The sequence below is a fragment of the Acanthaster planci genome, linkage group LG09, assembly GCF_054643075.1.
Source record: "Acanthaster planci isolate LZ-2023a linkage group LG09, COTS_SCS, whole genome shotgun sequence".
NCBI lineage: Eukaryota > Metazoa > Echinodermata > Asteroidea > Valvatida > Acanthasteridae > Acanthaster > Acanthaster planci.
Genome location: NC_141785.1, coordinates 18,069,235 through 18,084,089, shown reverse-complemented (window position 1 = coordinate 18,084,089; position 14,855 = coordinate 18,069,235). Strand labels below are relative to the sequence as shown.

Below are 14,855 nucleotides of genomic sequence, written 5' to 3'. Positions count from 1 at the left end.
GGTCAAATTCCATATCTGGGTTTAGGTAGGTATTCGCTGGTACGTCGTCATGCTTTGGGCTTACACGTACTTAGGTGTTGACAACCAATGAAGTATCGCTGTGATACCCAATTGAAATTAGTTCTGAAACTGAGGACCTAAGATTGTATACTGTCGCTAGCGCCGCAAGTACATGTAAGTTACTGAAAGAGAAATATATACTGTAGGCCTAGCTTGAGTAAAACGTAAACTCGACAGCATTAGACTGAAGTCATGGAAGTTCCCGTTACTTAAGCCTGCTTAGCTTGGCCTAACGTTAGGCCTACTTGAGTTCGGCATGTTCGAGTCTACTCACTACTACTCCGTGTGACTCGGAGTTCTGCAACTTGCAAGTAACTTTCATGCCTATCACAATAGGCCAAGGCCCAAATGACCTGGGCCTAGGTGCGTTATTAAGCTTAAAGGCGGAGTTGGAGGGCAGGGGCTGGAGCTTTGAAGCATTTGTATCACTAGGAGTCAGGTTCAAGTTAGTCTGAGTAAATGGGACTCCACAAATTGCGTCTTTCAACATTTGGCACTGACAACACTGACCATGTCCAAACGTTAAAAGAGGTGATTCATTATTCATATAGAGTCCTTACTCTGACTTGGTTTTTAATATCACAAATGCCACTTGGGAATTTCGCATAATAATAGTGTGAAGGTATTGTGGGAATGCAAAACAATCTGGTTACAAAACCTTTTTCATTTTCATATCACTTAAGCAATAGACAATTTGCAATGAGGTCTATGCAGATATGGAAGAATTGGGGCCGAGTCAATTCAAATAATTCACTATTTGATTATTTGACCTTCAATTCAATCAAATATCTGAATATTCAGTCGTACCGACCGGCAGATTGTTGATGAACAAACCATATATACAAAATCAGTTGCAATAACGCACAGTTGTACATTATAATCAAATAGCTTCTCACATCTAGGAGTATTTCCAGCCACGATTTAGGAAGATTTAAGAGATGAACAATATTTGTTGCCCTGTTTTTAATTTCTATTCCTTTTAAATTGTTTAAAGGAAAATTTACTTTTTGAATCGTAAGATTTATGTCGCTTTTCATTTGAATCTGCTTGAAACAAGTCTCCATAGTGCAATTTTTCTCATTTAGAACAACAGAAAATTTTCCTACCTTTTCATGAATTTTGCATTTGAATATTCAAATTTTGAAAATAATATTCAAATATTCGATAATCCATTGAATATTCTGTTATTCGGCACAGCCCTAGGAAGAATGGCCCATGGCGCTGGGAAATTTGTAAATGATGCCATGAACATTCCTAGGAGAAAAAACTAGTTACATGTACATTGTAAGTCCCACAAAGTCCTGTTTTGATTTGGTGTGACACACAACAGGACTTAATGGAAGGTAATCAACTTTGATATTGGGCTTGATCTGTCAAATCCAAGTCTCCACGCATCATTCTTTGATCCATTAATATTTGTTGCACAGTTTGTCCAGAAGTCTTCCATCAGCCAATCACCTTTACTTTCTTTTTCACGGTTGAGGAAGATTGTTTCAAGAAAGAGCAGTGACGTTGAAAATTTCATACAGGATTGACGAATTGTGCAGAGTGATCATGGGGTTTGTGCCCAACATGTAGATTGTTGTCCATGTGGATTTTGCACATACATTCTTAATATACAGGGCACGGTAATAGAGAAGAAATTTTTTCAATCCTAGAATTCGATTTTCCGTGCAAAAAATTTGTTATAGAATTTCATTCAGGTCACGTCACATTTACCTCAACAGTATGGGCAAAATGATGTAGATTTATTTTGCAAGGGCCACGGAGAAAAAAGACATCATTACATTTGCAGAAAAATGAATTTCCTGGTTAAGACTTGAAGGTTTTCATGGTGAAAGAAACTAGATGAGTAAAATGACCGCCGTTATACCATATATCAATCTCTTTCTTGAGTATGTGTGGTTCTGAGAAGAACCAGGGAATAACTCAACGTTTCGAACAATGTACTCTTTCCGTCTTCAGGAGACTGCAGGATTCTGACCGGGAGTGGAGCTTATATGGTGTAGAGAGGGATCCAGATGTAGGGATTAGCTCGGTGCAGCGTTGAGGCGGGAACAGTGCAGGCGGGAACAATGGATGCTGCACCATATAAGCTCCACTCCCAGTCAGAATCCTGCAGTCTCCCGAAGACGGACAGAGTACACTGTTCGGAACGTCGATTTATTCCCCGGTTCTTCTAAGAACCACACATACTCAAGAAAGAGATTGATCCATGAATTTCCTGGTTGTTTGGAATTTGAAGACATGATGTTGTCAGCAAATCAATTTGTTCAATTTTTTTTCTTCCAGGTATCTGTTTAGTTGAGAATGGATGCCCCTGAAGATTCACCGCCTGATAAAAGTGATATTCAGTGCATCACTGTTACAGTCAGGTGTGGTGGAAGTAACGTCATAGACAGTCTAATAATGCCAGGATGTGACCATTGGTGGAGGTCCCAACTGTTCGTCCTCTCAACTGAGAGCAAGGCTCACACTCAAGAAGTGAAGCATTTATGGAACATGACAACCAATTCCTTCAAGGTACCAAAATTGGCAGAGTCACAAGGAACAATCAGTTTGGCAGACACAGACTCCAAAGCAGATCCTGAAGAGAATGATGATGGGACTTGTGCAAGTCTAACACTTAACGTGGCTATGGACCCAATGCTAGCATCCTGTCTTACAATGGAGTTACGGAGATCAAGAAGTTTTGCATCCTCTTTCCGATGCTATCTGCTGACCAGAATACACTCACGAGCAGCTGCTGACAATGGAGGATTCCAGATACAAAGGAGAAAGGAACAAGACTATGGTTTGGCCTCAGACGACGAGTGCTGTGTATGTAGGCATTTATACCTGGGATTATGGCTGAGCAGAACCAGAAAGTATTTCCAGATGGAGCCTGATATCAGATGGTAATTTTTCAGAACTGTTGTCCCCTCATACTTCGTTTCCATTTATGTTATCCTAGTATGGCCCGATCCAGTTAGCCCCGCCCACTTTATAAGTAGGCAATCAACATGTGCTTCTCTCTTATGTCACACTGCACATAGCAGCTTCAGATGTCAAACAAACTTTTGTGCCTGTATGCTAGACATACATTATGTAAATCATCTCTGTGATTGGATGAGAGACCATGGGTGGGGCTTAATGGATGGGTGTATCAGTGACAGTGCTGTGATATAATGCAAGAGGGTGGTCCAAGTCCATGTACAATTTGCTTGGCTAAATCAAGTTTTCAGAGCAACGACTGTGACGTTTCTCTTCATCACCGGTGATGGGATGCTTCAAGTAAGGGCAAATACAGGAAGGACTGGTTATTTTTAAACAGTAAGGGTGACGTACCCAAAGTCTTCATGGATGAAACGGAGGTAGAAGGCCCACAGGAGACCTTTGTTCAATCCTTAACCACTTCCTGCCGGGGAGCCCGGTGTCGGGCATGTAGGCTTTATACACAAAACTGGGGAGCCCGAAACCGGACAAAAGAGCTAGGCCTAATAACAAAAGACCGTACTCAGAACAAAAGACCGAGCTGCTGGGAATTGTTAACATTTTTTCAGTTGTCAGAGGAGGAAATCTGTCATTGTTTTGAAAGATTATACCATTGTTTGTGGCATTCAGAGCAAGGGGATTACCACCGGGGACAAAAGCGCTCCAGTGATGAGCGGTACAATACCGCTGCTTGCAAATCTGGCTCCTATTGAAAAGACGCCAGCTACGCACTGTACCAGTTTCGGGAACAAAAGAAACTTATGTGACACTGTACAATCAGGGCACTTTTTACAAGGCGGCAGGCCTGGCTGACCAACTCATCAATAGATGTCTGTCAGATTAGAGTAGCCACCAGACAGTCGTTCGTGTGAGTGTACGTGTAAACGTCCAGTAAATGAAATTATGATTTTTAAAAAAAGTTGAAAACAGAAAATCTTGAAAATATCCCGGTTATACATCATGCAACTTCAAATTCCACCCGGCAGCAAGTGGTTAACGTCTTGAATGAGCTGAGAATTTTCAGCTTCCTTCCAGCCAGTACACTGCATTGGCCCCCACCCTACTTGATTGATTGGGAACCTTGGAAGACCTGAAAGTTTGTAGTCTTCTATTATAGCATTTTCCTAGATATGGAGGCATGTCATGGTAAAAAAAAAAATCAATTCTGAACGCTCACCATCATTCACTTCATCAGTTTCTTAGCTTCCTCTGCACGTTTCCGTTCTATCACAGTACTGTATGGAGCTTTCGGATTCTTTCATTAATTCTTGCAGGAGTGATCGGATGTTGCCTCAATGGATCAGGCGAGTGCAGATGGAGGAAGCCTTCTCGTGGCTGTCCACTCTGGGCGGAGCTTACTCCTCGTTGGGCGACAATATGTATAACTGTGTATGTAACTGATATCTGTGGGCGGAGCTTTCTCCTCGATGTAGGGATAGAGTGTATCTCAGTATGTTGGCTGTATAGTGTGGATAAATCTACTTCTCCCTATCCCCCTTGAGCAGAAGCACTCTCTCATCGGTTGAAAAGTGCCGTGTTGGTTGGGAGTGCTCATTTTGTTGGTAGGGATGCGACTGTAATACATCAATTCATAGTAGCTTGTGAACAGTGAAGTGCAGTTTCTACCACAGGAGCCTGTGTTGCTAGGGAAATTGCGCCCTCTCTTGGCCAAGCTCAAGGCTCATAGGACATTCTGTATTACTAAATAGCTGTCCACGCTTGGTAGAGCACAGTTACTTTCAAATCCCTTTGAAATGTGTGAAAATTGAAAGGAATTTGGCCTCTTCTTAAGTATAATTGACTCATTTTTACCCCTTTGAAGGCTCTGGAGGCTGGCAGGGTGGCTCTCCGACAGTTGTATCTAGCGGAATGCCTAGGAGATGCCATGCTGAGGTCTCGCTGCCTGCTGTACATTGCATTGAGTCTCATGCAAAGGGGCAAGTTGGCCAAAGCAAAGAGTCTGGTCAGGTAAGAATTGGAAGATCGATTGGTTTCATTCCTTGAATGGCATGTTTCACGAGAGAGGGCACTTTGTTGCCTAGTAAGCATACCCTTGGGGGTTGACACACTGCGAGTGTGCACTCATTAATTCCAGTGTGATGCCGAGTTTTTGAGATTTCAGATTGTGCATGCTGTATTTGGTACCCATGGAGTCAGTCCCTCGTCGGCACGGCATATCCTATTGTTAACAGTGAGGGGGTACTTGTGGATAGCGCCTGGGATTCCAAGGTCCATTCCATTTTTCTAGTCAGGGAAAACCCAGGCAATTTGGAAAAAAGTCCCTCAAATCAGGGAAAAAGCAGGGAATATTGTTTGTCCAGTGGTCAAACTTTCTCGCCTCGTGTCCATACCAAACAGCAGATCCTCTGGATGATTGCATGGCTATGGCGGCTTTGTGGTATAGCTTAGTGCACTTGTCATAAATACCTCTTACTCTCTGTATCAATTTAGCTGTGGTGCACCTGTAACGTAACTCCTACAGTGTACACCATCAGACTACGCCAAAATAATGATCCTAGAATTGTTAACTTCTATCAGCAAAAAATCAGGGAATTTGTTATCATGAAATGCTGGGAACCCTGCTTGAGCACTGAGTGTGTTGGGTTTACATACGAAATAATTTCTTTGCGCAGACAACAGTACAAGTTTGCTACTGCCAAGACAGAGTATGTGGACACCAGACTAGTCTGCATGTGTCAAGGCATTTGGCACCACCTGCGACACCACTACGCCAAGAGGAAGGAGACATGACACTGATTCAAAAGTCAGCGCCATCAGGGTATCATATGCATTGAAGTTTGAGTGCTCCAAACACTTTCTCGATGCAATGCGTGTATTGTCAGAACTCAGAGGCTTAAAATTTACACCACAAAGGGGGGCACAAATCAGGAAGGATTCCAGCAAGCTGGAATGCACTTTTGTTTTGTGTTGGCGAGGCAAACCCAAGCTGAATGAAAATAAAGTACAATGAAGATGCTCATCTCAGCATACATTCTAATAGTTTAATAACAATTTCTATCGATTTTTGCACAGTAAGTGTATGTATTTATTAAGCAAAATGCTTCTAGTTCCATTTTTATTACTGTTTCACCATTTCCATGAAAGCCAGATCAAAACCAGGTTTTCAGTATTAAAGACTGACTGTTGTTCTGTTTCTGTTCATGTTGTGATAAAAGAAAAGGTAACATTTGTTAACACGGGCGATTCACAATAGTGCGCCTCCAAGAGTTTGCAACGCATTGGCCAATCACAACGCTCAAAATTTGTCGACCCTTTTCAACCGCGCATTGGGTGGACAAATTTCTCGCACTGTGATTGGCCAACGCATTGCAAACTCTTGGAGGTGCACTATTGTGAAACGGCCGTATTAAATGAAGAGCCACAGCTAACCAATATCAAGCCGTTCATTTTTGTAAAATGAAGGGCTGGTTGTGAACTTGGACAGGGGGTGTGAGTAGCTACTTAAAATTAAAAGCTGAAAACAGCTAACAAAAGCTGCAATGTAAAAAGTTCCCGTACTTTTGTCCAGACCAGGTGTACAAAAAAGCTAAAATTTAGGGTCAACATCTAAACAAAAAGGGCTGAAATCAGCTAAAAAGCTGGATTCTCACACCCCTGTTGGACACGGGTGTTTTAGCAGACTGCAATGACAAGGAAATTCAATTCAATGAACATAAACATCAAATGTAAATATTTCTTTTGAAACTGTGTTCTTGATACAATTCATTTAAAACCCTGTCTTTATTTTACTTATGTGGTCTTGTTACAGTTTTAGTTTTGTAGTGAAGCTAATATTAGGAGGACTGCCGCAAAACCTTTACAGAAATAACCTGAAATGTCTGAAAAACACCAGGAAAGATATCTTTGGCTGTAACATGCACGAGGCTCTGCTCCTTACTGTTATCACGAGTTATGATGATATCTTCACAAGTCCTCGCACGGCTGTTCACTAGCCATCCTCTAGTGGACTCAACAGCTAATCAAATGACTTGTGGCAAAGCCAGTCCTTTGTCTTTGTTAACCACATAGGTGCTCTGATGCCAGATTGATGTTCAACAAAGATTCAACAGGTTCTTCTACAGCTTCTACAGGAAAATAACTCTCACTACCCAAAATACACCTGTTCATGTTTTTGATAATTAATTGCAATTATTAGTTAATTACATGGAGTCATGAAAAAGTAATAAAATATAGGCTTGTGATGTGGTAGCTGTACGTGTTGGACATTTGTGGGATATTCAGTTCTTTAGATTAAAAATGGATGGCCTATTTTGTCCGAGTGTAACAAAACTGAAAATTTGTCTTTCAGAGTAGAAGTTTTCTCAAGCAATGAGTGTACAGTTGAATTAGGTTCTTCCTAAAATGTAACAGTTAACAGTTTCGCATAAAAGTATGAACATAGAATTTGCTCCAATTTTTGAAATTGATCTTCAGTGGTCGTCCACTTGGATCACACCCAGTGCAGATCACGAGGCAGATGTACGAAATCTTGTCTCAAAACCCAGGTGATATCACAGAGTAGCACACACGTTGACGGTTTCCTCCTCTTGTGTGAACCCATCTCCGAACCCTACTGTCTCTACCAGTTCCGGTCTCTGATCGCACATCGGACAGCGCTTGTTCCTCACTTGTGATGACCGCATCCATATGATTAGGTTGTAGCGTTCACCGCTGCTGATTGGCAGGGCACCGTGCATGTGTTGACCTCTGTGCAGAAGGGCAAAGGTCGGTTTGTGCATGTACTCTGAGCAGGCTGTCTCGTGCAGAGGTACCTACGTGTACGGTATGTCCAAAATCTACTAGCGTTACCATCAGAAAATGTTCTAGTTGTAACAAATTTAAAGAGGTTTAAAAATCTAGGAAACATGCGAGGGCATTTGAGATCATGGAGGTTTGTGCATTTCCCTAACGTGATTTCCTTAAGCTAAAATGAGTTAAAGTGAACGTTTGGAGGGTCTGATATTTCCACTTTGTTTGCAACACCTACATATATTTGAAGTTTGCGGCTAGCCTCTCTCGAGTCTTTTAAGGAAACTGCAGCAATAATTTTAGTTAATATGCACAACACACAGCTCTTGAAAAAAAAAACAGACCTGCAAATTGGATTCACAGTTGTGGCCAGTATATATGAAATGAAACCTGACAGACTTAAAATCAACGATCACGGAGATCGCCTTGACTAAAGGCTACTACCTGTATGACGCCCAAATCGCTCGGTAGCTTTCTACTTTTAGTCGGCATTAAAAAGTTCCCATTTTGAGTTGATTCATACTTCTTCGTTTTTACTGATTGAAAGTGCTGTGAAGATATTTGCAAGTGCAAACAAATGAGTGAAATCAACTTCAATTTAATTTGGACCACAAAATTCAGTGACAGAAATAATTACTTTTTCCCACTGGAATTTGGACTACATGTATATAGACCAGTTCAGGATCAACCATCTCACCCATCTCATGTTTCCAAAGTACAATGACCCCTCAGTGAACTCTTTGCCCAGCGACACGTTGAGAGTCACCTCTGCATTGTCGTAGTGATAGGCCAGGGACAGATCCTCGCCCACTTTGTACTTGACAACAAAGGCCTTGTGGGAATCCAGGGAAGTGCCCCCACACTCTGGGTACAGAAGTCTGGTCACTGGTGTCACATAGTCCTGGACCAAAGGCGTCACGAATTGGGCATTGAAGCCCAATTCATTCAGTAAAACCTGGAAGATGACACATGATTCTGTAGGGTGATTACCAAGGAAAGTTCCTGCAATTCTGATGATGCTGTTACTGTACTGAACTCGTATGGAACAGAAAGGAACTTGGCCTTGCATTGTACTTGTGAATGGTGTGTAACACATGTAGGTTCACATTGAAGTTCCAACTATGTGACGTGTCTGCAGGCACAAAATGCCTACAGTGTGCGATGAAGCATAGATGGTGTCATTTATGCCTACAGCGTGCGATGAAGCATAGATGCTGTCATTTATGCCTACAGTGTGCGATGAAGCATAGATGACGTCATTTATGCCTACAGTGTGCGATGAAGCATAGATGACGTCATTTATGCCTACAGTGTGCGATGAAGCATAGATGCCGTCATTTATGCCTACAGTGTGCGATGAAGCATATATGCTGTCATTTATGCCTACAGTGTGCGATGAAGTATAGATGCTGTCATTTATGCCTACAGTGTGCGATGAAGCATAGATGCCGTCATTTATGCCTACAGTGTGCGATGAAGCATAGATGCTGTCATTTATGCCTACAGTGTGCGATGAAGCATAGATGCTGTCATTTATGCCTACAGTGTGCGATGAAGCATAGATGCTGTCATTTATGCCTACAGTGTGTGATGAAGCATAGATGCTGTCATTTATGCCTACAGTGTGCGATGAAGCATAGATGGTGTCATTTATGCCTACAGTGTGCGATGAAGCATAGATGCTGTCATTTATGCCTACAGTGTGCGATGAAGCATAGATGGTGTCATTTATGCCTACAGTATGTGATGAAGCATAGATGCTGTCATTTATGCCTACAGTGTGCTGTCATTTATGCACTGGCATGTTGTAACTGTTAAGCCATTCTGTCTAGTCATGTCACTCATGATTCCCCAGTGACATCTAGTAACACTTTATTTATTTTCATTTGTGTAGACATTAACCCTAACAATCCTCAGTCCTCCAACAGGTGAAGGATTGAGGAGTGTTAGGGTTAATCAGGGAAGTTCTATTCAATTGTCGTTCTAACTCTTATCACAGCTGGGAACCAGATGGTCAATTGGCTTAATAGCCTTTTTGTTGCTCACTGTTGAGGGGCACTTGGCTGTCTCTTCATGGGCATGTAAACTTATCTCTACTTGACCCCTTCGCGCCGGGAATTTCTTCCCAAAGCCGACTCCAAGAATTCCAGCCTCGCTTGGCCATGAAGGCCACCTGCCAAACCGCAAATTCTCGGTTTGTGGCCCTGCGTGCTCTGCACGCTTTGAATTACACGGTGAAAAGGCTGATTGTTCGGTGGCATGCCGCTCTACTCACCCTTCCACATTTCCGTTGCCTCTTTTCAAAGTGGGAACTATTGTGAAGCTGGTGATTATGAAAAGCAGGCTGAGGATCTCAATTTTTACGGCGTTTCTAGCCGCGTCCCGGCGCGAAGGGGTTAACACAGAGACTTTTAGTTAAGATGGAGTGGCATCAATGTAATCGCTACTGGACATAGCATGCAAATCTTGTAGGTACAGGTAACATTGCAAACAACTGTGTCCTGATCTAAAATGTGCACGGCTAATGGTAAAATCTCTGAGATGTTTTGAAGCCTGACCACCATAAACTAGTTTTATCGTAAAAGTGCTGTTTCGTGTATCATGGTCTCACCCCATAGTTGTTCATGGTGTTGGGTCGTCCTTTGGGCAAGTCGGTGCTCTCAAAATGACAAATCTCTTGGATGAAATCTTGGCAGAACTGGCGAGTGAAGATGGGAAACGAGAACACCCTCTCAGCTGTGAATGAAACCCAAAGCAGAAATGATTCGAGGAACAGGACAACGATTTGGTTCTCAGAGCAATGCACTGAATACTCTCATCAACTTTCATGACCTAGCCTCTCCTGATTTAGTTACTCTTACCATTTTCTTGATGTAACTTTTCCACAAGTCCTGCCACATCTGCCCCTTCACTTTTGCAGTATTCCACAATGCTGACAAACTCTGATGTAAAGTAACTCCTCTGTTAAATTGAGGATATATAGAAAAAAGTCCATTCTCAGTTCACACAGCAGTCGTCTACTGAGAAAAATTCTGTACACCACTAACGATCATTCCCACTTTGAAAAGTTCACTTCATGAATTGAAGATCAAATAAACCATACAATCTGTGATTCAGCCAATTTAACAAAAGAAAAATCCTCCCATCTCTTAATCCAAATACCAGAATTAGCCCCATGATCGAGTCTTGTGGAAGTTTGAGTTTTTAATGAAACTAAATATCTGTGAGGGACCATTTACACAGATGAGCAGTAATGAGAAGTATTGATATAAAGCAATGAGCCCCGAGTCCCATCCAAGTCACTTTGAAATTACACCAGAGCCTATGGGAAGTGTATGCTGCAACTACCATAGACTCGTGTGTCCTAGTAATTTGTAGCCGCAGCCAAGTGATGTGGACAATCTTACAGTCAGTAAGTGGCCAGTCTGATGGTACACACAAGGCAGAAACTTGATTTGATATGCAAAGCATTACTGTACTGATTTCCCAATTAAGCAATAAAGCCCCATAGGAAGAATGGAAGGCACGCTCACTCTCGCTCCAAAAGTCTCCCATGCCATAGTCAGCCAGTGACATGACATCTATCGAGTAAGGAGATTGCTGACTGGCTAGAATGCACTGTCTTGGCCAATGTGGCATTTAACATACTGCTCAGGGTTCCAAATACAGTGGTTTGTCACCCTGCAGCACAATTTCTTTGCTCCGGGTGTGAACCGTCCCATTAAAACGATAACGTTTAACATTTTTTGAAATGCAGAATGCTGTTACCACTTGTCCGCGTAACTACTGTAGGCCCAATGGAAACACAGGAAACTAAGGAGCTGCCGCTGCATTACAACTGAGATTATTCACAGATCTCAAATGGGGAGGGGGCACCGAGGGGGTGGGGGGGCACAGGCATCCACTGACATGCCCCCTTGTAGCTACACCCTGAAGTATGCCGTTACCTGCAATGTATAAACGTGTTGGTGAAGAGGCACGTAGCTTGCCGAGATGACCTCTTGTCTCCGTAGACTGTCATCCCCCAGTCGTTTCCTCCTCTCAACTTCAGTTTTCACCTTCATTTATAACCACCAAAAAGAAAGAATAAACTCACATATCGCAAGGCTCAATTTTTTTTTTACCAGTGCCCTTTTCCCAACTGAAAAGTTTCTAACAAGCTAATCTGCTAGTTCACTCAAAAAAGTTTCTCATTCCTGCCTGCTTCCTTTTTTCCCATCCACCTCCTTAACCACTTCATGCCGGGGCATTTTTAAATGTTGATGATGCTGGGCCGGCGTGACTATAGTTTTTTCCGTTTTCAAAATCCTTCAAAAATTCATCATTTCATTTAACGGTTGTTTATAGCCGCACCAAGTAATCTTTAGGCACTACTCTAAGTTGACAGGTGACCTTCATTGACGCCTGAGTATTTCAGCCAGGCCAGCAGCCTCGTAAACACAGCCCAGATTGTGCGGTGTTGTATAACTGTCTTTTGTTCACGAACCTGGCTTAGTGCACTGCTGACCTCTTTTCAATAGGGGCCAGATTAGCGTGCAGTGGTGCTGTGTGGCTCATCGTCGCTGCGGTGGAGCGCTTTTGTCTCCGGTGGTAATCTGCTCGCTCTCAATGCCCCAAACCCTGGTATACGGTTTCAAAACAAGGCTGGATTATCACCACTTTTGAGAGTGAAAAATGCCGGTCATGCCCAGCAGCCTGGTCTTTTGTTCAGAGTACGGTCTTTTGTTACATGGCCCTGTTTCCTTTGTCCGAGTTCGGAGACCCCGGCCACCCATGTAAACCATACGTCTTCGATCCCGGAGTCCCCGGCAGGAAGTGGTTAAAACACATAGTTTTATACCGGTATGCACACATGTACATTTGGTAGATCAAACATCTTGTTCAATTTGCAGGGGAATTTAACTTCTGATCTCTTTTTTGTTCAATTCACAGCATGGTTTCATCATAGTATAAAATCCAAGCTTAAACCTGTTGTACCTCCTCCTTCGAAAATTAAAGTTCCGTACTGACAACTAGGCTGATCATGTCATCACTAGACATCAGACGATTAAAAACCAAAGACATGATGCTGCCCAAACAGCTCTTCTGTTGCTTGATCAGCCTTCATTTGATGGCTGCACATGTACATTTACTGGTGGTCATGAGATGTGGAAGGCCTCAATTGGTCGTAAAGAGGCATGTCCTCCTCCTTGGATCCAGTGGTGTGGCAAATGTTACAAAGCCATTATGAAGAAGCTGACATGGTTAGAAGCAAGAGATTAGTGCAACAAGACGGGAGGTGCCTTGGTTGTGCCACAGTCTCAAGAGGAAACTAATTTCCTCCTGTGTCTGATGCCATTCAAGTTTTGGATCAATTGTAACGATCTTCAGCAAGAAGGCCTTCAGGTTTGTTGGAATGGATATTAATTTTGCATTATTTTGGAGAAGGGGTAAATGTTATGGCTCAATATCCAATTAACTGATGAAAGAACAGCACTCTCCCATATTATCCAAGTCACACCACCGGAGAAACCTAGTGGACTCTGTATTCTTTGCTGGTGTATTGGTTTGCTAGGTAATGTGGGTACATGGATTTGTCAGGATGGCACTGATGAGGTCGAGTTCAGGAATTGGGCATCTGGTAAAGGTGGTGCACAACCTGATAACACAGGACGTAGGGAGCACTGTGCTGTGGTAGCCCGCACTGGGAAATGGAATGACCTAAGGTGCAATTGGAGTTTCCATGCTACTTTTATAACAAAATTTTCATAGTGGCTCGTAAACCAATGAAATGCAGCTACGGCTCTACTGCTGGGAAAGTTCCACCCTCTATGGTCCTACTAGGGGCAGATAATAGATGAAACCATGCTTCTTACCTTTTGAAGAATCTCTTCCCACTGCTGCTCGCTACATCCTTTTCTTTTCAAAATCTGTAACAATTAAGCAGTACATATCTAAATAAATATATGGGGCCGGGGGAGAGATTGACGACTTGTGGTGGCATTGGAACCTGGGCCAGAGTGGTGAGAAGGAAAGGTAAATTTGGACATATTTACTGCTGTTCCCACTGTGGTGGAGAAACTGTGCTTAATTTGATAAATATTTACAACACCTTTCCGTACAATTTAACCTTCAGCCAACACTTTACAGAGGCTAAGTGTTTATGCATACATATACATGGTTCACCAACAATGCATATAATCAGCCAAATGTAGATTGATGTTAGGGGGGCATTCAACTTAGTAATAATTCATGTTTTAAATTCAACTTGAACCTCAATGGGGCAAAAATAATGTTGTGGTCTATGGGGAAACTCTGAATTATTGACTAAACCATGTAAACTCTTAATCTTTAGGCTACATCAAATAGGCCCCATTGCCTGAAATTTCACTTTTATTATGCACTATGAATATCTCCCACACGGTACTGAAAAGATTTCAATTATTTTAACATGTTGCAGCAAAAAAAGAGAAAAACATGCAAATCCCTGTACAAAGTGAATGTAGAGCTGCTCCTTCGCCCAGACATGAGTGCGATGAATAAAAGGAACAACCTCCAACAGCGAGAATGCCGTCCGGAAACTGGGCCAAATTAATTACCCACCTTTTTCCAGTCTTGTTGAAAGCGTTCATCACTGTGATACGTTACATGCAGGTTATATTCTTGTATGAAAATGTTGTTTGTCAAAAAACACGTACAAAAGTAATTCCTACGCTCAGTTCTGAACATTTTTATCTTGCTCTCCACCTACTACATGCACGATACGACATGAAAAAACACAAACACCGCCTGCCGCATGCCGCAAAACCTGTCATATCAAACAAACTTTGTATTTTGTTGACTTGACCTTCTCAGGTCAATCCCGGGACCGATCCATTTATATGGTGGGGTTTGGTATGAATTTTCTTTTTCGGTACAGTGTACGGACAACACGATTCTAAATCAAATGCAGTGAATCCTATATTACACATATATTGCTGTTGGTACAAGCAAAATGCAACGGAACAGCTGTAAAAACTAAGAAAAAAAAACACTTCATTTCTTCACAACCCTCTCCTAAAAAATGAAGAAGTCTACACGTGGTCCGCGATCGA

General features: G+C 42.3%; 2 protein-coding genes across 6 annotated transcripts; one reads left to right on the top strand and one right to left on the bottom strand.

Moving 5' to 3' along the window:
- Window positions 1-68: 68 nt before the first annotated feature.
- Window positions 69-7,242, top strand: LOC110976579 (uncharacterized). Of its 4 annotated transcripts, none has more exons than XM_022229968.2 (5): window positions 69-174; window positions 2,353-2,957; window positions 4,308-4,422; window positions 4,856-5,001; window positions 5,667-7,242. In XM_022229968.2, exons 2-5 carry the CDS (start codon window positions 2,371-2,373, stop codon window positions 5,782-5,784), a joined length of 966 nt encoding a protein of 321 aa, XP_022085660.1. In that variant the 5' UTR covers window positions 69-174; window positions 2,353-2,370; the 3' UTR covers window positions 5,785-7,242. The 4 variants fall into 4 exon arrangements, with proteins under 4 accessions (XP_022085660.1, XP_022085663.1, XP_022085661.1 ...); XM_022229971.2 differs by lacking the exon at window positions 69-174 and adding an exon at window positions 184-371; XM_022229969.2 differs by lacking the exon at window positions 69-174 and adding an exon at window positions 184-423.
- ogfod2 (2-oxoglutarate and iron dependent oxygenase domain containing 2) lies at window positions 6,016-14,603 on the bottom strand. Of its 2 annotated transcripts, none has more exons than XM_087140693.1 (7): window positions 14,365-14,603; window positions 13,638-13,691; window positions 11,730-11,840; window positions 10,644-10,743; window positions 10,394-10,518; window positions 8,549-8,737; window positions 6,016-7,805 (listed from the first exon to the last, which is right to left on the bottom strand). In XM_087140693.1, exons 1-7 carry the CDS (start codon window positions 14,488-14,490, stop codon window positions 7,545-7,547), a joined length of 966 nt encoding a protein of 321 aa, XP_086996819.1. In that variant the 5' UTR covers window positions 14,491-14,603; the 3' UTR covers window positions 6,016-7,544. The 2 variants fall into 2 exon arrangements, with proteins under 2 accessions (XP_086996819.1, XP_086996818.1); XM_087140692.1 differs by having other exon boundaries at window positions 8,480-8,737; window positions 14,365-14,602.
- Between the last annotated feature and the right edge of the window lie 252 nt (window positions 14,604-14,855).